The 25,315-nt window shown below is 48.7% G+C and overlaps 2 protein-coding genes and 2 non-coding genes across 4 annotated transcripts in view; all 4 read left to right on the forward strand.

The window, feature by feature from the left end:
* Positions 1-9,794, forward strand: part of LOC133349396 (calcium/calmodulin-dependent protein kinase type 1D-like) — a 62,096-nt gene extending 52,302 nt beyond the window's left edge. The window contains exons 7-11 of the mRNA XM_061562788.1: positions 2,062-2,174; positions 3,338-3,416; positions 3,734-3,821; positions 4,858-4,996; positions 6,728-9,794. Of these exons, the coding sequence (XP_061418772.1) occupies positions 2,062-2,174; positions 3,338-3,416; positions 3,734-3,821; positions 4,858-4,996; positions 6,728-6,879 (571 nt within the window). The 3' untranslated portion in view covers positions 6,880-9,794. The remainder of the gene's footprint in view (positions 1-2,061; positions 2,175-3,337; positions 3,417-3,733; positions 3,822-4,857; positions 4,997-6,727) is intronic.
* Positions 9,795-12,457: 2,663 nt separating this feature from the next.
* LOC133349398 (large ribosomal subunit protein eL20) lies at positions 12,458-20,269 on the forward strand. The gene is made up of 5 exons (XM_061562790.1): positions 12,458-12,586; positions 16,054-16,233; positions 17,317-17,446; positions 18,688-18,797; positions 20,099-20,269. The coding sequence occupies exons 1-5, from the start codon at positions 12,569-12,571 to the stop codon at positions 20,189-20,191; spliced, it is 531 nt and encodes a 176-aa protein (XP_061418774.1). The 5' UTR covers positions 12,458-12,568; the 3' UTR covers positions 20,192-20,269.
* On the forward strand, positions 14,115-14,248 carry LOC133349608 (small nucleolar RNA SNORA68). The gene has a single exon (XR_009755968.1). It is a non-coding gene; the product is annotated as a small nucleolar RNA SNORA68 (small nucleolar RNA).
* LOC133349607 (small nucleolar RNA SNORA68) lies at positions 16,573-16,705 on the forward strand. The gene has a single exon (XR_009755967.1). It is a non-coding gene; the product is annotated as a small nucleolar RNA SNORA68 (small nucleolar RNA).
* Positions 20,270-25,315: the final 5,046 nt, after the last annotated feature.

The following is a 25,315-nucleotide window of genomic DNA, read 5'->3' on the forward strand; positions in this document are numbered from 1 at the left end:
TAGGGGAAACTCCCCGAGCGGCCAAACATCTCGTTCGGAATCAGCAGAGAAAGCAGCAGTGGCAGCTGCTGAGAACCCAGACGCAACAGCGCCAAGAACCCTAACCAACATCGCGAATAAAGAAACCGCAAACGGAATGATGCAAGGACCGAACACACTAAAATCACTGGAGATGAGACGCCGTTCGTCAGAATTGATCCGGACAGTGAAATGCGCCTTTCCACACCGCGGGATATCAAATACTGCGGAGTTCGCTTTTCTTAATCCGTTTGTTAAGCGATTTCTCCTTTTATCTTGCAAGTCCTAAGTATCTACCACGCATTGCTTGTAGTCTGTGATCACAGGCGAAAGTGTCTTGACGTGCGCTGCGATAGCTGGTGCCGAACCTACACGGCTGGACTTTGGGAGCTGCCACGTACACGACAAAGCCGCTTATCTAGCGCTGGGAACAGCAATTGCCTGGCGACGCTCCCCCGCCTTCGCATTGCAATGTGATTCTTATTTCAGAGTAAATCTCCCCATCTGCTGGCTTTTGCCAATGATACGGCCGATATGAAATCCAAAGTCCGAATGGTGATCCGGCAATTCGTCAGGGCGCTGTCAACACGCTCCGAATGATCCGTCCGCGATGGTGCTGTGTGTTGTCTGTGGGATTGTGTCTGTGAGTCTGTGTCTGTGAGTCTGTGTCTTGTCTGGGAGTCTGTGTCTTGTCTGTGAGTCCACACAGTCTCACCTTAGCACAAAACACCATCTCCATAAAGCTGTTATTCCATAGAAAACAAAATAGTCTATAAAGCGATTTCCTGTTCAAGTGAGAATTAAGGTACTCTTAGGTTTTTTCGGTAAAGTCACGTAGGTAAAAAATAAAAATAAATAATAAAAATAATAGAAATAATAATAGAAATAAAATAATAAATCACGACGTTTCGGAGGCAACACAAGTCTCCGTCATCAGGTGGGACCGTCACAGCCAAATTTACTGTATCAAGCTTCAAATCTAGAGATAATGAAGGTGTCGCTCATTTTCTGTGACAGCCCTGAGCCAGTCGTGGACATTCAACATTCCTATGGTTGGGGAAAGTTTATCCATCGGACAACCACTGGTATCCGCAGTGGTACAGTACTGATTTTATAAACCCCAGAAGGATGATATTAATAATAACAATACAACGATTTGGAATGATGGGCTGAATCAACCCCAACCAGGTTTCGAAACTCGCAACTTTCCAATATTTTGACAATAAATTGTAACTTACTTGCAGCTGTACCTACTTTTATTTGCTGGCCCATCTTGCTCTCGTATAATATTTGAGCTGTGTTTTGATGTCGTTGTTGTTGTTGTTTTATGATTCGCGTGCGCTTCGTCTACGACCGTCAGACACCTCGTTCGTTCGTTGTTGCGATATTGCTCAAGGGGCCTCATTCGCTTGTTCACTGCAGTATCAACGTCGTCCGTCTGTGTCGCTGCTGCTGCTGCTGTGCTCACGCACCACGGATCTCCCGTGTCAAAATAAAAACTCAACTATTTTAAATTTCGCCAGGTAAGGGCCACTCAGCAATATTTTTTGTTCAGAAGCGACCTGCCCACAAACGATAGTTCAACAAAGTAACATTTACAGCAAGCGGCCACATACTCTAAACTCATACTCTTAGGTTCTTTCGGTAAAGTCACGTAGGTAAAAATAATAATAATAAAATAATAATAACTGAAAATAACTCAATTAAATCACGGCGTTTCGGAAGCAACACAAGCCTCCGTCATCTGATGTTTTTATTATCTGATGACGGAGGCCTGTGTTGCTTCCGAAACGTCGTGATTTAATTTAGTTATTTTCAGTTATTATTGTAATAATTTTTTTACCTACCTGACTTTACCGAAAGAACCTAAGCGTATGAATCATTGCAGTCACGAAAGCTTCAAATCGATTCTAAACTCAACAAAGTGTGAGCCGCCCGCTTAGCCACGCGGCCGAGCGGGACCGCGTTCCGTGTTCAACCCAGGCTCAGGCGGTTGAGGGATCGCCTGACGGTGGTGGGGGTGCTGGCTGTGTGAGCCCGCAGGCTGTGCGGATACCCCCCCTTCTACGACGAGAACGACGCCAAACTCTTCGAGCAGATCCTGAAAGCCGAGTACGAGTTCGACTCCCCCTACTGGGACGACATCTCCGACTCCGGTGAGCGCCTTCTGATGTTCGATGGCGGAAGAGCAGATGATTTATTCACGTTTAATTTTACCAGGTTAAAAGGGTTGGCGGGGGAGAGCGCTCCAAACGATCCCTTGAGAATGCGCATCCATCGCTGGCTCGGGCTGCGCGCTCGCGATTCGCCGCGCGTTCATCACGAGCAGCGCGCGACGTCGATAATTAATTGGTGACGCCGATGGAAGGGCGAAATAAATACGCAGGTGATAATTTGAGAAATGTAACACACTGGGAGGAAACACGGATGCCACAGAGAGAGAGAGAGATGTATTATAAACACACACACGCACGCACGAGTGCGAAGGGATTCGTTTATATTTGATCAAGCGGGAGTCCACCAGACGCATCTCGCTCGTGGGAAGATGTGCGCTTGTGGAGCGCTGCGCTCTGCCAGATGAATAATAAAAATAATAATAACGGCGACGACGGGTTCTATTGCCGTAGCAAGCCCCCTGCGTGTGTGGTGTGTGTGTTGTGTGTGTTGTGTGTGGTGTGTGTGTTGCGTGTGGTGCGTGTTGTGTGTGTTGTGTGTGTAGTGTGTGTGTGGTGTGTGTTGCGTGTGTTGCGTGTGGTGTGTGTTGTGTGTGTGGTGTGTGGTGTGTTGTGTGTGTTGTGTGTGGTGTGTCTGGTGTGTCTTGTGTGTGTGTTGTTTGTGGACGATTATCTGAACCGGTCCTGGGCCTCCCCTAGGTCGACTCAGCCTAAAATGAGTACCTGGTGCGGTGTGTAAAATCATCTCCACTTCGGAGACAAAGGCGATCGGGCGTGGTGCTGGCCACTCACCCCTCGTGCGCCGTGCCGGCCTTCATAGGTGCTCGCTAACCGCACTTGCCCCAACAGACTGTGAAGGCTATAAAGGGATCTTTGTCTTTGTGTGTTCCTTGTGTCATGTGTATTACATGCGTCGTCATGTATTGCGTGTGCTCTACGTGTCATGTGAGTGTTACACGTGATTGTTACACGGAATCTGCGGTAATTGTGATCTCTTCCTGGGTCTGGGCCTCCCATAGACCACCTCAGCCTTCAATAATTCCAGTCGGTAGCCTCACCACCACCAGCTCCCCCCCCCCCCCCCCCCCCACGGCACGGACGCTCGCTGACGACGCTCGCCTCTGCGCTGCTCCGCTCTTTCTCAGCCAAGGACTTCATCCACCACCTGATGGAGAAGGAGCCGTCCAAGCGCTACACGTGCAAGCAGGCGCTGCAGCACCCGTGGTGAGCTCGCGTCTCTCTCTCCCTCCTCTTCTTTTTCCATTGCACAACCGAGCCGTGGCCGGCGCCGTGCCGAGGCAGCGGGCTCCACGAGGCGGCCCGGGTTGCTGCTCCGACGACGTCGCCGCTCGTAGATGGTGCTCATGATGACACGTCATTGTCGAGAGCAACTCGAGCACTGCTTGACACCCCCCCCCCCCCCACCAACTCACCCACACTCGAAGTAGATCCAGATGGGTTTTTATCATGGCCAGAGTTGCATGGTTTGGTTGTCGCTCGGCTCAGCAAACGGCCGCTGACCGCCGCGCGGCGTCTTGCAGGATCGCCGGGGACACCGCCCTCGACAAGAACATCCACGAGTCGGTCAGCGAGCAGATTCGCAAGAACTTCGCCAAGAGCAAGTGGCGAGTGAGTAGCTGTGCTGCAACCCCCCCCCCACCCCCTACTGTGCAGGCCAGGTTCGCTTGAAATAATTTCATGTAGCTCTGTGATATCCTCTTCCGTGGGCCGTTCTCTCACGTGCAGGGTTGCATTGCTCTGCGGGACATCCGAAATGACGTCCTTTGCACAAAAGGAATCAAACTGACAAAAAATATACATTTTACACAGCCGAAAAGATTATATGGGCCTAGATACCAATGAAGGTTCGCCCGCGAATGCCAGGCCACTGTGGTGGAGGCCGGTTGATGTCAGGGAGGTTAGAACGGGCCTCGATTATTGACAAACTGGCGTCATCATCGATGTTGGCCCGACAACTCTCCCGCGTGTTTACGGGTTGCACCGCGCCGTTTCTCGGCGCGACGTCTGACGTTTCGCTCCCACGTGCCCGGGAGCCCCTTCAGGGAGCGAATTAAAACGTCGGACATCGTGCCAAACAACACGAAGTAACAACCCGAAAACCGATCGGAGAGCTAAACCGCACGATGGCAAAAAAAAAGTGAAATAGGAGCGGAACTCTCTTCTGTCTCCACGTTGAAACAAAAAAACATCGCCAAGTCCATTTGGCGCTTTGGCCCTCCGTTCCAACATTCGCAAGCAGCATTCGCTTGAGCAAGCAAGACCCTGGACCCCTTTTGACCTTCTGTGGAGACCTCATCAGCAGTGTCGGGCTTCTTAAACAAATGCTGCTAGATTATATCGGATGTTATCAGGCAGGAGCATTCCGTATGAAATAATAATAATAGACGTCAGTAAAGTCACGTAGAATGGAAATAAAAAAATAAAAAAAAACAAACATAATAAAATATTATTTAATCATGTTTTATTTTTATTATTTTATTATTTTATTATTTCCATTCTACGTGACTTTACCGAAAGAACCAAGAAGATGAATCCCTGCAGTCACGAAAGCTTTAAATTGAAAAATAGACGCCAGCTTTGCCCAGTCTCGGCGTCGGCCTGGGGCGCGGCACAGCTGACGCAGCACGCGGCTGTTGTTCCGCAGCAAGCGTTCAACGCCACGGTGATAGTGTGCCACATGCGGAGGCTGCACATCGGCTCCAACCAGGACAGCGCGACGCAGCAGTCAAACGCCAGCCCCAGCAATGGGAAACTTCTCACTCCGGCTGCCGTCAGCAAGGACTGTGAGTTGCTCTGCGTGCACCACTCCCCCCCTTCACTCCCCCCCCCCCCCGTGGTCTCTGTCTCTCTATTTTGGGGGGGGTGGTGACACGACTGAGCTGTGGGCGCGTTTGCCGCTTGTTGTAGGAGGTTCGCGTGGTCCGAGGCCCGGTGGCCACCCTGGTTAATACTGCGGGTGTTTTTAGCAACAAAAAACATTTGAACGCCGTGGACATTAAGAATCAGTGGCGTCGTTTGATAAAGAGAAGGCCCGTGTGTGGTGGCGTCGTTTTCAAAATGTGCCAATAAAATACATGTTCTTTAAACCACTAATTACTTAATTGGCTATAAACACTTAGCAACATCGCCCCCTACTGGCTCATCATCTGTTAAAATAGCCTTCATATCGTAGTAGGTTTTTACCCTTTTAAACTGGTACAAAACTGACTTGTACCACTTTAAAAGGGTAAAAACCTACTACTATATTTGCCACTGGTAAAAGAGATCTCATAGAGCCTTCATATCACCAAGGTGGCCCTTTCTTCCAGTTGTCAAGCAGCGTCTTTATTTTTCTGTTTCTTGGCCTCCTTCCCAAATTGCTCCATCCAGACCTCCCTTCACCAAGCTTTCAACTCTTGAGAATGTGCCCAATCCACATCTGTTGGAATTTTTTCGATTGTTCTTTATTTTCATGTCTCCTCTTGTACCTGCTCTACAACTTCCCCATTGCTCCACCTCTCCACCAAATTGTGTTTCTCCATTCCAAGCAACAAACCACAGCTCAAGACTCTCCCGTCTTCTTGTCTCCTCCGTCCTCAGAGTCCACGTGTTTGCGGCATACACAACTGTACGCCACACTCCGATCCTCAGTCTGACACGTGGGGCTTTCCGTGCATCCCATCCCGATGTGTATCGGCTTTTTCCCCACACATTGCCATTACAATGATCGCGTCCCATCAGTTTATCCCCATGCCATTTTGCCTACTTTGTACTTTCCCTTGGTTCCGTCTTTCTAGAGCCCTGCCATCCCCTGACCCCACGCGTAGAGTTTGCCCAGCAGGGTTAATTAGGGTCCCCAAGGTGCGTTTTCTACAGACGCAGCTCAGCATGTTAACGGGAAGGCATCGCCAATAATGAATTGCCTTCCAGTCGTGCGTGTGCCAAATCCTTGGGCTGCCGAGACACTTGCGGATCGGTGCCAGCTGGTTGAATGCCCAATCTGTAGATGCCAATGTGGTTGCACGCCCAATGTGGAGGTGCCAATCTCGCAGGCGCAGGCTTAAGACGAGAGAGGCTCTATCTCTCAACTTACCCCGTGGACCGCTGTAACCGTCTTGCGACCTCAAAGGGATTTGATGAGGTGGGGAAGAGGGGGGGGGGTTGGAGTTTCGTCAAAGTAGGTCTGACCAGAGGGGAAATATATGTTTTTGTTATATAAACATCAGTCCGGCATGAACAAAAAGAAACAGGTTGATGTCTGTAGTTCACGATGACTGCCGATATGAACAGTTGCGGATGACTTTTACACAGCTCGGTAGTCTCCTCCACGTGGCACACTTGGCGAGCGAATGTCTCTTGACCAGCGGCGTAGCACGGTGAGATCGAGAACTCATTTCAAGTAAGGCTCTCCCGTGTCCCATCACCACCCCTCCCACCATCTCTGTAGCTGAAGCCTGGTTCTCTTCAGCCCAGTCGCTTTGCCTGAACAAATCACTGGTCCATGTCACTGCGTCACGTTATTCCTTTCTTCGCAGGCCCCAGCCCATCTTCTTTGTCCGCGTCCGACGAAATGATCTCGGGGACTCCGTCACCCACCTCTCCGTCCCACGTGCAGCTGCCCTCCGCCATCGCGGTGCCCAGCGCCGCCGCCACCGCCGCGGCCACGGCCACTGCCGGCCCCGAGTGAGGTCGGCGGTCAAGGGTCAAAGGGTCACCCACGTTGCACTGCGATGACATCATCAGGGTCAAGGGTCACGAGAGCGCTGGTGAAGAAGCATCCTTAGGGTTAATCGTCGTTTAAAAAGCCATGCCATGTGAAAATTAAACGGGTGAAACAAAAAGAATAACCCAAGATAGCTGTAAGGAATAGCACAATTCCAGCCTGCTGTAGTTTTTTGCAAAGAGTGCGAGACGATAATTTTATTTGACAGTGCATGCAAGCTGACTGTAAGTGTTACGGGCAATAAACCCGTGCAAGTGTCCACTTAGGGGCAGAGCGTTCTCTCGCACATGGCCATCCCATGGCCCTTGTGTCCGTTCCTATCTTAAGTCGCCGTTGCGGTGCGGCACAGTGCAGCGCTTGTCCGCACAACGCAGAACGAACCCCGAGGCTGACAGCCGCTAGCGCCGTGCGGCAGCATCAATATTTACACCGATCTATATCCGCCGGCAGGCTCGCGGTTTTGTCTTCTCAGCCGTTCAGCCAGCCACTTGTGTTTCATATCTTATCATCGCTCCCCACCCCTCACCCCAGCTAACAGGTGCCAGACCCGATTTACATTGAATCGTGATCAGCAACAGCAGTCATGATCAATTCACTGGTGGGTGAAGACCTCCCCAATCCCGGTCCACGTTGCGCCTGCACACGAGTCGATTTAATTGCTCCGTCTCCTGGGAGCTCGTCCTCTCAGCCACGTCCACATTAAACAACGCAAATTGTTTTGTTTTTACATTTGGGAGTGGCGCTTTGCTATCACCGATTTATTCTACAAATGATTTTGAAGGTTCGTGACCCAGTCCTTTTGCTTGGCCTTATGTAAGCAACGCATGCAAGCGGCGCAGACCGGAGGAGAGCCATCATCATCAGCAGCAGCAGCGGTGGTCGTTGCTTGCGGGTCCCTCACCCATCTGTGTTTCTCGTGAAAAGCTTTGCCTCTTTTTTTTCTCGATCTGGGAAATGCGTCCGTCTTGATATTAATGATGAAGTCACGTGTAACTTGTGCTGAAATAAGTATTTCGAATCGATGGGTGAAAATGAAAAAGTGCTAACTATATTTATATGTGTATATGGTAAACTGCGACAACCGATTTTGTAATGATGCTGGTTGCTCACACTACGTTTGGGATCTTTTTTTTGTACACGGTACTCAGCTGTTAACAAAATACATAAAAAGCTTACACTGTGTGAAATTATTGTGTGTTTAGGGCTGTACATTTGCTGTGTGTAGACAAATGCAAGCACACGCGATGAGTGAATTTAAAACAAGACGGATGGAAGATTGTGCGAACATCCTTCCATTTAAGGTTCAATAATAATAATACACTGCATTGGGAGATAGCTGTAATTTTTTAAATGTCAACGAAAGAAGTTTTGTGATTCGATAGTGACGTGGTGACAGGGTTTCGCAGTCAGTGTCCTGTTCGTTAGCTCAACTTACTGATTCATATTTGGCCGTAAGTGGTAAGACCACAGAATATTTTTAATTCTCACATCGTCAACTTCCTCCCTGGTTAGCCAGTATGTTCTACCAGCATTATCAATATGAAAGTGTGTTCCTTTGTTCAAATGAGCCTTGGGCGTTACTCATAATTACGAACGATCCTGACTCAGCGGCGAAAACTCAATATTATTATTGTGGGAAACCAGTCTCTCCATGAGACATCCAACGATGACTTCCCACCAACTCCATATTATTATTGTGGAAACCAGTCTTTCCATGAGACATCCAACGATGACTTCCCACCAAGTACGAATCTTGGAGGGGGGAAACATCTTTAGCTGTTGCCTGCCGCGATGCTTTTAAAAACAACCCACGCTATTGAGACTCCATCGGTGATATTACCGGGATTGTCTGCAGGCTCATCGATACTCTCGCGTGTGGAGAGATGAAGGCTTCGGCGCATTTTCATTGCCACCGCGCGGCCCACGAACTCCTTGAGATAGTCGCCCACGTGCCTGGCCTGCCGGCTCGCACGCACGCAGCCTCAACCCACCGAATAATCTTGTCGGTTTTCACGCCACCTTACAACGCTCATGTTTCCCCATAGCCTGTTCGGTGTGAGTGTACTAGAAGGAACGCCGTGCTATATTTTTTCGACATCGTCGTGTAATTTGATGGTGTTTTGGGGGGGGGGGGGGTGGCTGGACACGCGCGCACCGGCGTGGAGATGATGTTGTTGTTGTTGTTGCGGCCACTTTCCTGCGGTGGTCCGTGTGTGTGCGCGTGTTCGCTGTGGCCCCGGCCACATTCAAGGTGCTTGTGGCATCAATGCCTCCACGAGCCTGCCTCGTATGCTCCACAAACTCATTGCTGTTCCATTAAAAGGAAGAAAAAAATGTTAAACTGTATTATTTCATGAGATCCCTATGACAGCTACGAAAAAGATTCGGAGTGGACCGACGTAAAAAAATGTTTTAGATAATTTGCTAGCATTCATGTGTCCTCCAATCCAAGGTTAGCATAATGATTCGTTGAAATTCAACTATATTTTGTAACCTTATTATATCATCATTTGTATTCAAATAAAGGAAGACTCCATATCGCGAGGAAGGTGCGGGTTACTAATCTTGTTGCAGAGCTTTGCACGGCACCCAGGTTTTAACCGGAGCTGAGGGACGTGTGTGAGAGTGGCTCACTATGCCACCCGATTGATTTTTCTATTTGGAGGTTGGAACTCATAAGTTTGAAGATATTTTTCTTTGTTTGTTTACACTGTAGGCATGTTAAGTTTTCATATTCAAATTTGTATTGCTGTAGACAATATAAAGTTTTAGCTAGAGACAGGAGCCTGTTGATTTTATTGACGTGATAAGGGAATTTTTTTGTCTGCCAAAACACTGGTTAGCATTACGTTTTAGCACAATAAAAGTGTTCAATTGAATTTGATGTCTGCATTTCATGTTTTCCGGAAATACATCCATATTCACAGGGACATGTACCGCACCTTTGCCCAGGCAATAAACATCATCGCAAAACAGCTTCACGTCAGCCACACAATTCCATCTTCACTCCCGCACCATGACTTCCCAAGCAGACCTCGAGCAGCGCCCAAAACGATTCCATTTGGGAAACGGTAAGCGGCCACGGACCGGTGGCATGGTGAGCGCACCGTGCTATGGACCCGGGCCACCTGAGTTAAGTTCCCGGCCACGGGTGACATCAGTGGCGAGTGATAGCTGAACCGGATCTTGGCCCCACCTGGACAGAACGGCACTGAACGGAGTGGTGAGGTTTGGTCAAACAACCTCGATGACTAAAATCCTTTCTGGGGTGCCCTTCATGCAGGCTGTGGATTGACATTGGACTATCACTTGTGGTTTTCAAAAGGGATTTAATCATGTTTTTTTAACGGTGGTAATTTATATTCAAGTTATTTCTCCTTTTATTGGAAGCAGTAATTGATGAACCTGGCATTGTTCCCATAACTGCCAAGACATTAAGCTGGAAACCCTTTCATTATAGAGATTTACGTTCATTTCATAAAATGTGTTGTGCAATTTGTAATGTTGTTGGTACAGTGCATTTATTGCACCATGTGTAGGGATTTGTGTGTTGTGTTAATATTGCATAGGTTGATCATGTTACGGTTCCAAACATATTGTATGGCACATCAATATTCTGCAGAGTGCATTCTGTAAATGCAATCTACGTTGGCAGCTTCAGTAAAATAATTCAGTCACACGTACAATTGTATCACAAATGATTATAGCATGGATCACAATTCACTCCATATCAGTTTGGCAATTGAGACGGACAAGTAGGCTTGGGCTGGACACATCGGGGATGAGCGTGGCGCCGCAGTGGCGAGATGTTAACTACCTCGCCAGGTACACAGGAGGTCGTGGGTTCAATCGCTACCCTGATGCCCGTTGTATATTTGGAGTTTGCGTATTTCTCTTTCCGTGATCGCGTGGATTTGTCTCCGAGTCCTCCGGGTTTTCCCTCCACATTTATGAAACACGCGTTTAGACTATTAAGCTGCAATATATTTCCACGTGATTTCAGTTTTCAGTTTCATTTATTTGGTATAGCCCTGTGAGCCATTCGGCTCTTGAATCGGGTGCAACCGCAACAAAAAAAAACATGAACATAAGCCACTTCTGATTTCAAGCTTTCGTGACTGCAGGGATTCATATTCTTGGTTCTTTCGGTAAAGTCACGTAGAAGGGAAATAATAAAATACAAATATAAAACAATAAAAATTCTCACGACGTTTCGACTGCAACACAAGCTGTGGATTTCACACCTGATGATGATTGCTTGTGTTGCAGTCGAAACGTGAGATATTTTATTGTTTTATATTTGTATTTTATTATTTCCCTTCTACGTGACTTTACCGAAAGAACCAAGAATATGAATCCCTGCAGTCACGAAAGCTTTAAATCAGAAGTGGCTTATGTTCATGCTCTGATAATATATAATGCACTGTCTTTGAAACTGTGGTTAATGCAGGAGCTTGATTCCCTGCTAAAGGTTTCTATTTTGTGTTTGAACATCTTAACACAACTCTTGTCATATTCCCAGAAAGGGTCAGACCTATTCTTATGTTTTCATCCTAAGAGCTTTACAGCTCATCGGATTCCTCCAGCGAAAACAAATATCCTGCTTCTCGTGAGTGCACGAGATAGAGATGGGCGGTGACGGCATGATTGAGGCCTCCATCCAGCAGCGGATAGAACCCAACCGGGGTGGGAGGAAGCCAGCAGTGGATAGAGGCCACCGGCTCAGGTATTGGTGAACTCATACTCTTAGGCTTTTTCGGTAAAGTCACGTAGGTAAAAAATAAAATGAATAATAGAAATAAAGCAAAACTAGTTAATTATTTATTCTTTTATTTATATTATTTTTATTTTTTACCTACGTGACTTTACCGACAAAGCCTAAGAGCATGAATGCTTGCAGTCACGAAAGCTTCAAATCTAGAATTGGTGAACTCAACCCAGCGTGGTAAAGCACCGGGCTACTGGATCGATTCATCGGTTCTATGCTGAGATTCGCGTCGATATCTTTACGCTGGATTCACGAATAAATCGAATCTTGTTACGGATTCATCGATTGCGTTCGATTGGAATTCGATCGAACGTTAATCAATCGCTTTGGGATTCACATGGAATCACCCCCCTCTTTGTGGTTCAGTTAAATGCCACGGGATCACTCGCGCACACTTGAGATGAATCGATTCCTGGTCGATTCTCGTCAGCGCGCTCTCCCCTCTCTCTCTTGTTTGTTGGCGGGGTCTGTGGCTCGATGCTCGGGGGCCTTTGCAAGTCGCAACCTTTGCGTTCGTCCTCCTCCTCCTCCCTGCAAGCGGCGTTCGTTCCGCGTGCTTCGTCAATGATCGATCCGAGTCCGAAGAGGGGATCGATGCCGCGCAGCGCCACGCGGACAACGCGTTACCCGAACCGGAAATCGGAAGTTAAATTTCATTTTTTATTTTTTCAGCAAACATCGAAAACGAATGCGTCCGCACGCAAAAAACCACGGCACTTTAACGAACCAACATTTTGACAATTACCCCGATTCTAAATAAATTCGAAATACATATTTAAAAAAAAGATAACGTTGTTACCGCCCCTCCCTCTGTGACCCGGAAGTTGAAGCGTGACCCGGAAGCGAGGCGGCTCCCTCTTTCCGGCGAGGCGTCCACGAGGGAAGATGAAGGCCTCCGGAGCGGTGCGGTTCCCCTCGCTCCCCTCGCTCCCTTCGCTCCCTTCGCTCCCTTCGCCATCCCCCATCCCCCTCCAGCCCCTCTCGCCTCTCTCGGTCCTCCACGCGGCGAGCTTGGCGGGGAGCCGCCGGCTTGTCGGTGGCCGCGGCCTCGGGGTTTTGGTTTCTCGTCGCCAGTCTGGGACCCCACCCGCTCGTGGCGTCTCTGCTCTGACATGGCGGCTGGCGGCCACGTGCGGGCAGGCGGGCGGCGGTTCTCGCCTCACGGGATAAATCGTTGTTTTGTTTGTTTAATCCACGGCCGCTTTTTGTTAGTGTATTAAAGTGCTGCTGCTTACATGCTCACGCCTCGCCACGCTGGTCGGTTGCGAGATTGAGGGGGGTCCGGGTCTTGGGGTTGGAACTACAGGACGCGTCCTGACGGGCATTGTAACGCGTCGTTGTTATACTCGTGGCCGGGAATGGGAACTTAATGTGGGGTTTTTTGGTAACGCCGCTCTATAACGTACCCACGAGCGTATTTAAACTGATTTGGGTTTGTTATACGAGTAGGTGTGCATTTATGCTTGTCGCGCAAAATTGTGAACATGAGTGGACCATTTTGTAAAAATATTATATTGTCGCGCGGTGTTAAGACTGCTGTTCCAAACCATGAATGGAATTTGCCAAACGGGTCGAATCGGGTACTTAACCCGAAGAAATATACACGCAGACTTGGGGGGGACAGGCAGTATTTGCCTGAGATTAACGCGATATTAGCACGCGGCTCTTTTATGCTGACTAATAACATGGGAGTTGGGGGATGAGACGGCCATGGAGACCGTCCAGCAGTCTATAGAGAATGTCCGCTCGTGAATCAAATATTCAAAAGGGAGTTATTCCATCAAACAACTGAACTTTACAACAATAGTCGCTTGCGGGCTTTTCCCGCAATGTTGGCGTTAGCGTCGCACTTTTACAAAAGTGCCAGAAAATAATTGCCGCCAGAAAGTCATCCTCGGTCGACCACGTGAGTAGCATTTCACCAGCCGCTGCCCGGTTCATTCATTTTCTTCCACCATCGATTCTGGGCTGTAAACGGGAGAAGTCTGCCCATGCGCGTGTGAGCAGAGATATTTAATTACGTTTATGAACAAGGCAGCGGGGGTTGACAGAGTTGGAGGTTAATATTTCGGTTAAGTGGAGAGTGGCGTGTCTGTTGTGTAAATGTGTGTACGAACTAACCCATATTAAGCTACGTTTTGAACAGCACAAAGTACTATCTGTGGGCCTCTACCACGTGTTACCTGTAATGTAACAAAGCCACACGGTGCTGTTTCGTCTTAAAATATCGCCATTGTCGTTCTCTGAAACCGGCGATTCTAGGCCGTCGTAACCGAGATTAACTTTAGTTTTTAATAGCTCGTTAAAAATCGCAATCGTCACTTGCCGCTTAAAACCCCGGTGTCTCAGCCCTTGTAAAATAATAAGCACCTCGTTCCCTAGCTATGAACGCCCCGGCCTGAGGTTACATGCATTTCTTTTGTAAACGCCATTTGCACACAACCCATTAAGAGCATCTAGCTACCCCTGATGCCCTTAAGTCATGTGTGCAGAAAGGAAGGCTCGGCCCTTAGCCTTCACGGGTCTCCTACCGTGGCCCGCGAAGTGAACATGGCTGATACAACATTTGCATCCGTTTATGTATTAGAAAAAAAGTGTACGGATATTGACAAATATTTTGTTTAACTTCTATTTTCTGGGTTTGTCAACTCCGTCGATTAAGGTCACGGATCAATAAACGCATGTGTAGTAGTCAACTTTTATTTTACCTGCAGGTGGGAAACAGCCCTTTATTAAACCATAATAAATGGCCTTATTGACTAAACACGTTCCTTTGGAGTGGACAGGTAGGAACTTGGTTGGACAGCGCAATCATGCACGACAGACAGACAAATAATCCTCGGTGGGCAGTGTGGAACCTGTTGTTCCTACCTGTATTATCCGGGGTAATATCACATGTTTAATTTCAGAAACTCCCCTGGTCAAACAGTTGAACATATTCTTGATTTGAAGCTTTCGTGACTGCAGGAATCCATACTCTTTGGTTCTTTCGGTAAAGTCACGTAGGTATAAAATAAAGTCGCGTAAATAGGTTGAAAGAAAATAACAAATAACAACGACGTTTCAATCGAAACGTCAATCCTATCTACGTGACTTTACCGAAAGACCCCAAGAATATGAATTCCTGCAGTAACGAAAGCTTTAAGTCAAGTTTAACACGTGTAGGCTTTCGCGACCAATGTCCATAATATAGTTTTTTTTGGGTTCGGTTGCGTAAACATTAATTTGTCGTTAAACCCGCCACCACCCGACACAGCCAATTAGTAAGATTTGTCACGTAAACAGAACATGCTAATTTGTTACTAGTACAGCATACCGGTGTATTGGAGAGCAAATCCACAACATTTACATTTGGTAAAACAGCTTCGATAAAATAAAGCAGATGAAACTGAGACTAGGAACTAAGTTAAGATTTGCATGTTACATTTGTATGATACAAATGTATGATAAAAGTATTAACCCAAATATTAGTTATTAAATCGAGAAAATGTGAAAGCCGTTGCATTTAGAATACACGTTTTTAATCTCTAAGGAACAATGTTCATGCAATGTTATTCCATACCTGTCACCCCCTTATCAGTGCCTACCTTATTACAGACCAATTCGGACCTTACTGGTCACCCCGTGCCCATTATAATACTGAACGTTTATCTTACAAAGTCCCATCATAAATAGACACAAAAAAATTGCCCGTATTGAAACGTCTGTACCTGAAAACTCAATTTCCCTGTGCAAGAATACGGGTAAACCGTGTGGATTGACAGGTGTATGTTTCAAGAGTGAACCCGTGTATGGAAAGTATGATTGTTACCCAAACTGTTATTAACACTTGGAACAGAACATTGTATGTCTTGGCTTGCAATTATTTAGGTCCGGAAGCAACAAAACCAGACATGCTGACATGCAGAACATTACTGAACAATGCCTCGAAATTAAATGTTATCCTTGAAAATGAATCTTAACTGGATTCTAAATATACCACAGTAATTAGTGGAAGAGTTACCATTTATGGATAAGCCAAGGGGCAAAGTGACCTCTAATGTACCCGTATAAAATACATTGTAAACCAATTCTCCCACCGTTCAGTAGATGTGCGAGTGTAAGAATTGATTTGTATTGGTGCATATTTTTCCCCCTTGGGACCACAGCATCTCAGATGTCATTCAAATTAAGAACGCAAAATGTTTTATGGAGCCGGTGCAAAGCTCTTTAGCCATTAGCGGGAACCAAAATCAATCGTGTTCGTCGCTGTTGAAAGCGGGGTTTTATTTTTGTTTCGCGCGCGTTGGCGAATGTTTCATCGAACGCTCGCTGCCCGTGCATTGATTTGCTGTGTGGTCCCCCCTTCCGCCTCCCGTTGGACCCCACAGCTCAAGGAGTTCAAAATCATCGGGCGTCGCCTGCCCTCCCCCAAGCAGGTGCACCCTCCCCTCTACCGCATGCGCATCTTCGCGCCCAACAATGTGGTGGCCAAGTCGCGCTTCTGGTACTTCGCGTCCCAGCTGAAGAAGCTCAAGAAGTCCGCTGGCGAGATCGTCTACTGCGGCAGGGTGAGCGTGCCAGCGCCCGTTGTTGGCGCTGTATATTATTTTTGCGGCCGACGCACCTTGGTACTTAGTGCGCCCCACATATGGTGCCCCTACATTGAACTCCTTTTGCACCGCACGTCGCAGACCGTGGTAATTCGAGGTGCTGGGGGAAGGGCAAGAGTCTGCCAATCCATTAACAAGGACCATTGCCTGAAACGTCCCCTGTTAAATACTTTTGCTTCAAGGCCACAGTGTTTTGAGAAATGTGATGTTTTAGTTTTTTGTCCTGGTTGCGATCTCCTCGTGGTGATACAGGAAGGCTCCGTTGGCAACATAGTGGCCACGATTTGCTTCCTGTCGACCGCGCACAAACCCATTAAGAGCATCTAGATTCCCCTGGTGTTCTTAAGTCTCGTGCGCGGAGAGCATTTCGACTTGTCGCCTTCTGGGGTCCCTCCAATGACCCCTGAAGTGAAATCAAGTTGGAACAGATCTTATTAATTTCATCGCATTTGTTGCGGTGATAACGTTGACAGAAAAGCCACAAATATTGGTGAGGGAAATGTAATTGTAATAGTTCTAGTTTCTTCTTATTCACCTTAAATCCATTCTCTAATATCGAGTGCTCTTGTCAACCTGCTGATGAAGATTTTTTCAGCAACCCTTCACCTCTGGAAGTATAAATAGTAAACATTTTGACGCCCTTTTATTATAATTAGATGTCTCCACCTTGGACCCATTCCTGCAGTCTGATAGCTCATCCTATCGGTCCAAAATATGATTTAAATACGTCTTATGTGCCGTTATAATGTACAATCTACATTCATCCAAAGTCGGGGGGGGGGGGATTTTTTCTGATGTTTATTCTTTGGTTCTTTCGGTAAAGTCACGGTGAAAGAAAAAAAATCGATTGCAACACAAGCAATCATCATCACACCTGATGATGATGATTGCTTGTGTTGCAATTGAAACGTCGTGATTTAATTTTTTATTATTTTTCACCTACGCGACTTTACCGAAAGAACCAAAGAATATGGATCCTGGCAGTCACGAAAACTTTCAAATCTAGAATTTTCTGATGTTGCTTGGCGCTGACGTTTTTAGGTCTCTGAGAAGAGCCCGGAGAAGATCAAGAACTTCGGCATCTGGCTGCGCTGCGACTCGCGCAGTGGCACGCACAACATGTACCGCGAGTACCGCGACCTCACCACGGCTGGGGCGGTCACCTCCTGCTGTAAGCAGCACCCAGCGCCGACACCACCGCCCCCGACGCTTCAACGGTTTATTTTTCAGAGGCGACCTCGCCACCGCAATTGATAGCTCAACAAGGGCCGGCTTGTCACGTGGCCATTTCCAGCAGCGGCCAAATGCTCAGCAAACGCGTGGTGTTGATTCTAAATGTTGGAGGGGTTTAAAACCGGAGGGTCCGGAGGAAAAAAAAAAACCACACAGGACCGCGGGGAAAACGTGCAAACTCCAAATATACGGGCGTCAGGGGTCGGGGTATCGAAGCCACGCGCCGAGGGAGATGATAACTTTTCGCCGCCACCTGCGGTCGCCTGAATCACGTAGACACGGACGGCCCATTGTTAATCCACTGCTGGATGAGGGCGGCCTCCCCTCCACGCTGTGTGGGTAGTGGTGGCTGTTGTGCTTAACTTCATGGGCTCATCTGAGCTGGGGAAAGGGGAATCCCGGAATCGTTTCAGGTTCACTCGTGTTTGGCCGCAGCCATAAGTCGAACAGCTAGCTTCAGTGGTGGTACTTGAACCGACAGTAGAATTTGGTAAAACGCACAACTAATATAAGCAGTGTGGAAATGAGAAACGCACTTTCTTTACAGCAGTGGTGGAATTCAAAAGGGTGACTTCTGGTATAAGCACACTTGAGATAAAAGCACAGTGGACCTTGCTCCCAAATGGGTGTGCTTATATCCAACTTGTGTGTATATACACAGTTTATAAACTGACACCGCCGTTTTGCGTAATCTGCTCTCTATACCCATTAAGCTAATAAACGTCAGTTGGCACTACTCGGATGGGGTTTTAATGTAACGTGCTGTACAAAGTCTCAGTATACCACGCCTGTCAACCCAAATGGTTTACCCGAATTCTTGTACAGGGAAATGCAGTTTTCTGGTTAATGCGGTGTACAGCCGTTTCAATACTGGTACATTGTTTTGCGTCTCGTGATGGGACTTGTAGGATGAGCGTTGAGATTTATAAGGGTACAGGGTGACCAAATATTAAAGTCTCAAATGGTCTGTAATAAGTTAGGCACTGATGAGGGGTGTACAGGTATGGTATACCCGCCCCTACTGGATGTCTTTCAACAAGAGCTTCGTTCCTCATCGGATTCCTCCAGTATAATTAAACGTTCTGGCTCTAATTAAAAGTGAAGATGGCACCGGGTTGACGTGATGTCCGGGATGATGATGACGATGGCCGCCCCCCCCTCTCGTCCACTCGCTCGCAGACCGCGACATGGGAGCTCGCCATCGCGCCCGTGCCCACTCGATCCAGATCATGAAGGTGGAAGAGATCGAGGCCAGCAAGTGCCGCCGCCCTGCCATCAAGCAGTTCCACGTGGGTGACCCCCCCCCCCCCTCCGTGTTATTCTCTGTGCTCAGGCAGTCACCTCTGTGTGTGTGTGTCCCCCCCCCCCCCCCCGTCCTGCACTCCTCTCGTATTCTATTGCCTAAGACTCCTTGCGGCTTTATACGCTGCAACAAGTGTGTGCGGTGCGCCTTTAAAATGTTGGCCTTGGCATGAGTGCCCACAAAGGTCGCCGCCGCCGCCACGATCCGTGGTCAGATAGCCCCGTAGGTGTCCCCACGGCACTTTTCGTCATTTCCACTTTACTCCGTCCTGTGCCAATGTGCTCAAGTCGGGGCGACATCTTGCTGGCACCAATCTCTGATGTCGTCGAGACAAAGATATACATTTTTAATTTAGATTGACAACTCAATTCTTCAGAACTGCGCCGATTAGTACGGCTGGCTACGTACGTTGCGAAATAAGTTCAACACTTATATACACATAGATGACCATGGAGAGGTGGAACGTAGTATTGCATAAGGATTGGGGTTTGAGGAATCCTTATTTCGGGTTTTGGTAGAAAGTGACCCTCCGTGTCCGTTTCTTTGTTCTTGTGCAAGTCGGGTTCTTGAACGCGTCAAACCTCGGCTGTTATATTCCCCGAGTCGCGCTGGTTTACCCTGCACGATAGTCTCAGGATTTGAACACGGGTCGTTGGGTTAGCGCGGCGGACTTACCACTGCACCCCATCATCATAATTAAATAGACCCATAATCCATGGGATTATGGGTCTTGGTGTCCTGAGGAATCTTATTACCCTATTCTCCTGATAGCGCACTCTTTTTTTCCCCATATGTTAAGTAATTTGAGGGTTGTCTTATAATCTAGTATGTGGTCCTTTTCCAACATCAGAATTGTGTTGGGACAAGGGTTAAATAACTAATTGTTACTGGGTGCAGTCTGCAACCTTATTGCCATCTCACAGCCATTTACACCACCATAATACCCGGATTGCCAGATGAAATTTTTTTCCAGCATCTGCTCTTTTATTAACACATGTCCACCCTTTTTTTACTACTTTACCTGGACATGTTTTTATAATGACCCCCAACCTTTGGGGTGCCATCTTACTTTTCCGTAGCATCTCATCGTCATCATCCGGAGAGTTCAGTAGTCAATTTTCAATTGTCCGAAAACGGTTTTCTCGCGAGCGTTCGTCTGACCCCCCTGGCTGGACTTTGCGCGACCTTCGCGTCGTCATCATCGTCGCGCACGTGCAGCCTGTGGTCTCGTGTGCCACCCTTGCTCGGTCGCTGACCGCCGCCTTGTCCGTCCCCCGCTCGCGACAGAACTCCAAGATCAAGTTCCCGCTGCCCCACCGCGTGCTCCGTCGCCAGCACAAGCCGCGCTTCACCACCAAGAGGCCCAACACCTTCTTCTGAGCGGCGGGGCTGTCCACGCGGCCGTGCGACGACCACGAGCGCGGCCGCTGACCGCAATAATAAAGAGCTGTTTCAGAAGCCCCCCCCCCTCCTGGTGTTTTTCCTCTCCGTGTGCTTCGAGGGTTTCAGGGTGGCGACGGGTCGTGCCTCGTTTATTTTCTTTGGGGTTTCACAAAAATTGTGTTGAAAAGGTCAAATATTACTGGTAGGAACCTGGTTTCACCAGCCCACGGGATTATTGTGTCTGTCTGTCGTGCATCCAAAAATGGGAGGGGCTGGGTGGGGAGGTTGGGGCTGGGTGGGGAGGGGCTAGTCACCCCGTGGTGCCCTTATAAAACTCAACGTTTAACCTACTCACGCCGGCTTGTGCCCGTCCTCGCAGTCGGGCATATTTGCGGAATACACTACGCCGCCGTTGACCCTGGCCATTGACCGAGCAACCCAACGTTCCTACCAGCTCCCTACGCAGGAATGTGTTTATAGGCGCTTCATTTTTTTCCCGGCGACGGGATCGCTTTGGCATTAGCGATTTTCTTAAACTATGAACCTTTTATTATTTGGGTCGTTAGGTAAAGTCACGTAGATAGGTTATTTTATTAGAACCCATCTATCTACGTGACTTTACCTAACGACCCAAAGAAAATTAATTCCTGCAGTCACGAAAGCTTTAAGTCAAGATATGAACCTCATTTTACCAGCTGGAGCCTATTGAGCTCGATAGCTGGTTGTAAGAAGCGACCTGGCCGCAAATGGTGGCTAAAACGGAAGTGGCTTTTGTGGAAATGTACACTTTAAACGCACGTTTCTAAATATGGAGGGAAAAAGCAGACTCGAAACATCCACGCAACCATAGGGAGAACGTGCTAACTCCAGATACACAACAGACGTCGGGGTTTGGCTTGAACCCCGGGTAGCGGGGTAGCAGAGGTCGCAACCGGGTACCCGATACCCTACCCGGGTACCTGTTTGCGACCCTGGTGCGGCCGGGTACGGGTAGGCCGTGAGTCACTGGTGAGTGTCACTCATTTCCCAACGTCCTTTCTCACAATTCAAGTTCCTAGAATCAACCCACCCGCGCCTGCAACATGGCTTCATCCCAGAGGTCGCAATCAGGTACCCTATACCCGGCCGGGTAGGATACCCGTTTGCGACCCTGGTGCGGCTGGGTACGGGTAAGGAATTAAAACCCGTTTGCCACCTCTGCCGGGTAGTTAACGCGGTTTCTGGACACCGTGTTCCCCTTTTGCCACACGGCGCTAATCGCCGTCGCAGTATTCAAACCACAACCGGAAGACGACGTGGGAGAAGCCGTCCAACAAAGTGCGCATGCCGTACGCGCGGGTAGTGCGTTGTAGTTATGGTTGTAGTTCCACTGGGATGCGGCAGGGGGCATAACATTGCATTGGTCTGGCGCCTTAATCGTGTGTTTTGCAAGCCACCACGTGGCACATTAATCAGCCCCGTTTGATAAAACGTTTTTAAGTGGCTTTGGTAAAAAAAATAACACTTGTAGGTAGGAAATAAACCAAACTGCATTGCAAGTGCTTCAGAATTGGCTCTTCAGAATATTTAAGAATCTATTCTGGTAAATTCTATTGAAGTGAAATGTGATGAGCAATGGGTCGTGGTCTCTTGTTATTCCCAATTGGGTTGTGTCAATGGCTACATACAGGAGATGACGAGCATTTGTTTACAATGGAGCAAAATTCAAAGCATAGCCCTGTTTTGCCAGGGAAGGTCCTCTAAGCTATATCGCTCTCAGTAACGACCTTGCCCCAGTTAAGTGGCTTATCACGTGGAGCTGTATAGCAGCCAAATACTCCGCATGAAAAAACAGTCGGGGTTGGGATCAAAACCCCGATCTGTATGCTGGGCGAGGTAGTTAACGTGGCATCGTCCATCGATGTGTTTTCCCGTTGCGGTGAATGCAGAATTTTTCGTGGCTGCAGCGTTTCCATGAACCAATTAAAATCTGACCCCAGTTAACCGGGTCAATCCTGGATTCGGTTCCTATCAGATTCGCGATATGCTTGGGGACGAGGATAGGTTTTCCCCTTTTTTCTGGCAACAAAACAGCTGTGTTAAGATGTTAAAACACCAAACTGAAACCTTTTAAAATGATTTATGTCTGCATTAACCACAAGATTTGTGGTCAGAATGCAAAGAAAAACATACTCTTGATATATGCAATGTCTGATTGAAACTGATTGGTCCACACCAAAGACAGATTTCTTTCGTCTCAAACGGTGTTAGACCAGAGGACGCCAAAAGGCGCGTTCACACGTGGGTGTGTTAGTGCAGCTTTGCGCCTTTTGGCGTCTGCTGGTCTAACACCGAAAGCTGTCTGGTGTGGACCAATCAGTTTCAAAGACAATGCATATATTATCAAAAACATGTTTTTGTTTGCATTCTGACCACAAGTATTGTGGTTAATGCAGGCATGAAACCTTGTAAAAGGTTTCAGTTTGGTGTTTTAACACCTGTTTTGTTGCCAGAAAAAAGGGGAAAACCTATTCTCATATTTTGGTACTGGCAAAGGAGGTCCCATGATGCTTGGAATGTTGTAGCTTGAGTGCAGGTGATGCACTTGAAGCCAGGCACCGGGCGACAGACGAAAGGAATTGGACCTCGCCAGATTGTATTATTTGCTACGCCACTCGATCGACACCACGTCGTTAACCCCGACCCTTTATCAGGAGAGCGTAGCGAGTGAAACTCTTAATTTGGAAAGGACGATTCCAACTTGGACAACTGCATCGCGTTTCGGATCAAGACCGGATTAACATTTTTTTGCATAGATTCTGAATTGTGCCAACCTCCCGTCTGACAGAGGCCGTACCGTTGATGTCCGTGTCACCCCAAGGGCCCTATTTGCTTTCGTACAGTTCCTGCTGGCGGCGTCAGCGCACGGCTGCTAACGCCAGCTATTTTAGGACTCGGTGAGCGGATGAGGGATTAGGTGTTGGCGTTGTGGGGGGGGGGGTGAGTAGGCATGGCTTTTTTAGACCTCTCACAGCCACCCACCTCCCCTCTATCCTCACCTCCCACCAGTGCTGGAGTGAGTACAAGACTGAGTGTCTTGCTGAAAGCGAGTAGGGGTTTGCACGTGCATCGACCGGTAGCCACCGACCATAGGTGTACACTGCGAGTGGTGGTGTGCATGGATGCAGGAATATATCGATGGCCATTAACCCAGTGGTGCACGCACTATGGCCGTGAACACGAGAATCTCGTGTCCACGGCTATGGTGCGTGGAGCTCGTGGGACGCTAGCCATTGTTGTACTCCGGATATTTGACGACGAGTCGAGGCGTGTGAGCTGCAGAGTCGTAAAACGCTCGCGTGTGCACAGATTGCTCAAACGACAGCGGTGTCGCGTTGACACGTGGGGGTGTTCGTCACGCGCACTGCTCTTCATCCGTTCCTTCGGGCAACCAGCGTTCGTTCGTCAGTCAGTCCGCTTGCCCTGGTGAGGGTAACGGCGGTTAGTTTAACACGTGAGCTTTCGCGACCAATATCATTCGAAACGGATGGACTTAACAAATCTGGCTGTCGCCTGATGAAGCTAGTTGTATCTACTGGCGAAACGCCGTACTCGGATTGTGAATGTTGTGGCTTGGCTCTCCAACATACCGGTTAGTGCTGTACTAGTGACGAATTGGCACGTTCTGTTTACGTGACAACCCTTACTAGTTAGCTGTGGCGGGTGGTGGCGAGTTTAACGACACATTTAGATATTTACGCGATCGAACCCCATAAAACTATTATAGTGGCAGTCTAGACCAGGGCAACGCTGCACCGTGTAAGTGGACCCCCTGTCCAAGCTGCTAACGAGTGACCATGAGTTAACCACGTGGTCCTGTGCACGCTGCTTTCTCGTGAGCACAGCAGCGCCTGGTCACCAGGCGGTCGACTGGAACTTGTGGACGGCCGCGTTGTTGTGGTCGCTTCGCTCTGAACTCACCCCCCCCCCCCCCAACAACTTTGTTTAAACATTGGCGACCGCCTCCAGCTTCTACCTCGCGAAGGTGGCAAACCCGAAACGTCTAAACAGCCACGGCCGGCGTAGTGCGGACGCCGGTCACGAGGTTTAACTCGCAAGGTGTCGGCACGGCGCTCGCTCGCGACGAGAGAAACGACTCGGGGTTGCTCGGAAGAGCCACGGACGCTCGGTCAGCCAGGGTCGGTAAGACCCGTACGTCGATAATCGCCTCCAAGCTCTGCCGTCCTCTACTGCATTAAAGATGGTGACGTCACAAAGCCCCATCTCGGTGGCACGCGTCGGCTCGGAAAGGCGTCGGCGCGTTCTAAGCCTCCCGCGTGGCCGTCCGTCGAGTCGAGCCAAACTCTTTGATTCTTTCGGTAAAGTCACGTGGGTAGAAACAATAAAATAACTGACGACGTTTCGAACGCAACACAAGCGCCCGTCTTCAGGTGAAAATCACGAAAGCTTCAAATCAAGATTGAGTCGAGCGGTCTCGCCGAAAATCGGGACGGACACCCGTCCGCGTGTGCGCGTGTGCCAATCATCCGGCTCGTGCAGCGCGTCGCCGCCAACGTTCTGAAGAGCGCGGAGATCGTCGACGGTGGAAACTCTGCCGAGGATTGGGAGCTTTTGGCGAACTGTCTGTCGGGTTAGGCTGGCCGCCTCCTCCTCTCGCGTGTACTCGGAGCGCTGCACCGCGCGGGGCACGGGAACTTGGCGGGTCCGAAACCCGGGGCACCGCCGGAGGGGTGCGAGCGACGTACGCGCCGCGTGTCTGTGTACGTGTGTGTGTGTACGTGTGTGTGTGTCTGTGTACGTGTGTGTGTGGGTGTGTCTGTACGTGTGTGTGTGTCTGTGTACGTGTGTGTGTGTACGTGTGTGTGTGTCTGTGTACGTGTGTGTGTGGGTGTGTACGTGTGTGTGTGTCTGTGTACGTGTGTGTGTGTCTGTGTACGTGTGTGTACGTGTGGGTGTGTCTGTGTACGTGTGCGTGTGTCTGTGTACGTGTGTGTGTGGGTGTGTCTGTACGTGTGTGTGTGTGTCTGTGTACGTGTGTGTACGTGTGGGTGTGTCTGTACGTGTGTTTGCATGTGTGTGTGTACGTGTGTGTACGTGTGTGTGTGTACGTGTGTGTGTAGT

Source organism: Lethenteron reissneri, chromosome 30 (genome assembly GCF_015708825.2).
Source record: "Lethenteron reissneri isolate LAM-NWPU_2019-01 chromosome 30, ASM1570882v1, whole genome shotgun sequence".
NCBI classification, from domain to species: domain Eukaryota; kingdom Metazoa; phylum Chordata; class Hyperoartia; order Petromyzontiformes; family Petromyzontidae; genus Lethenteron; species Lethenteron reissneri.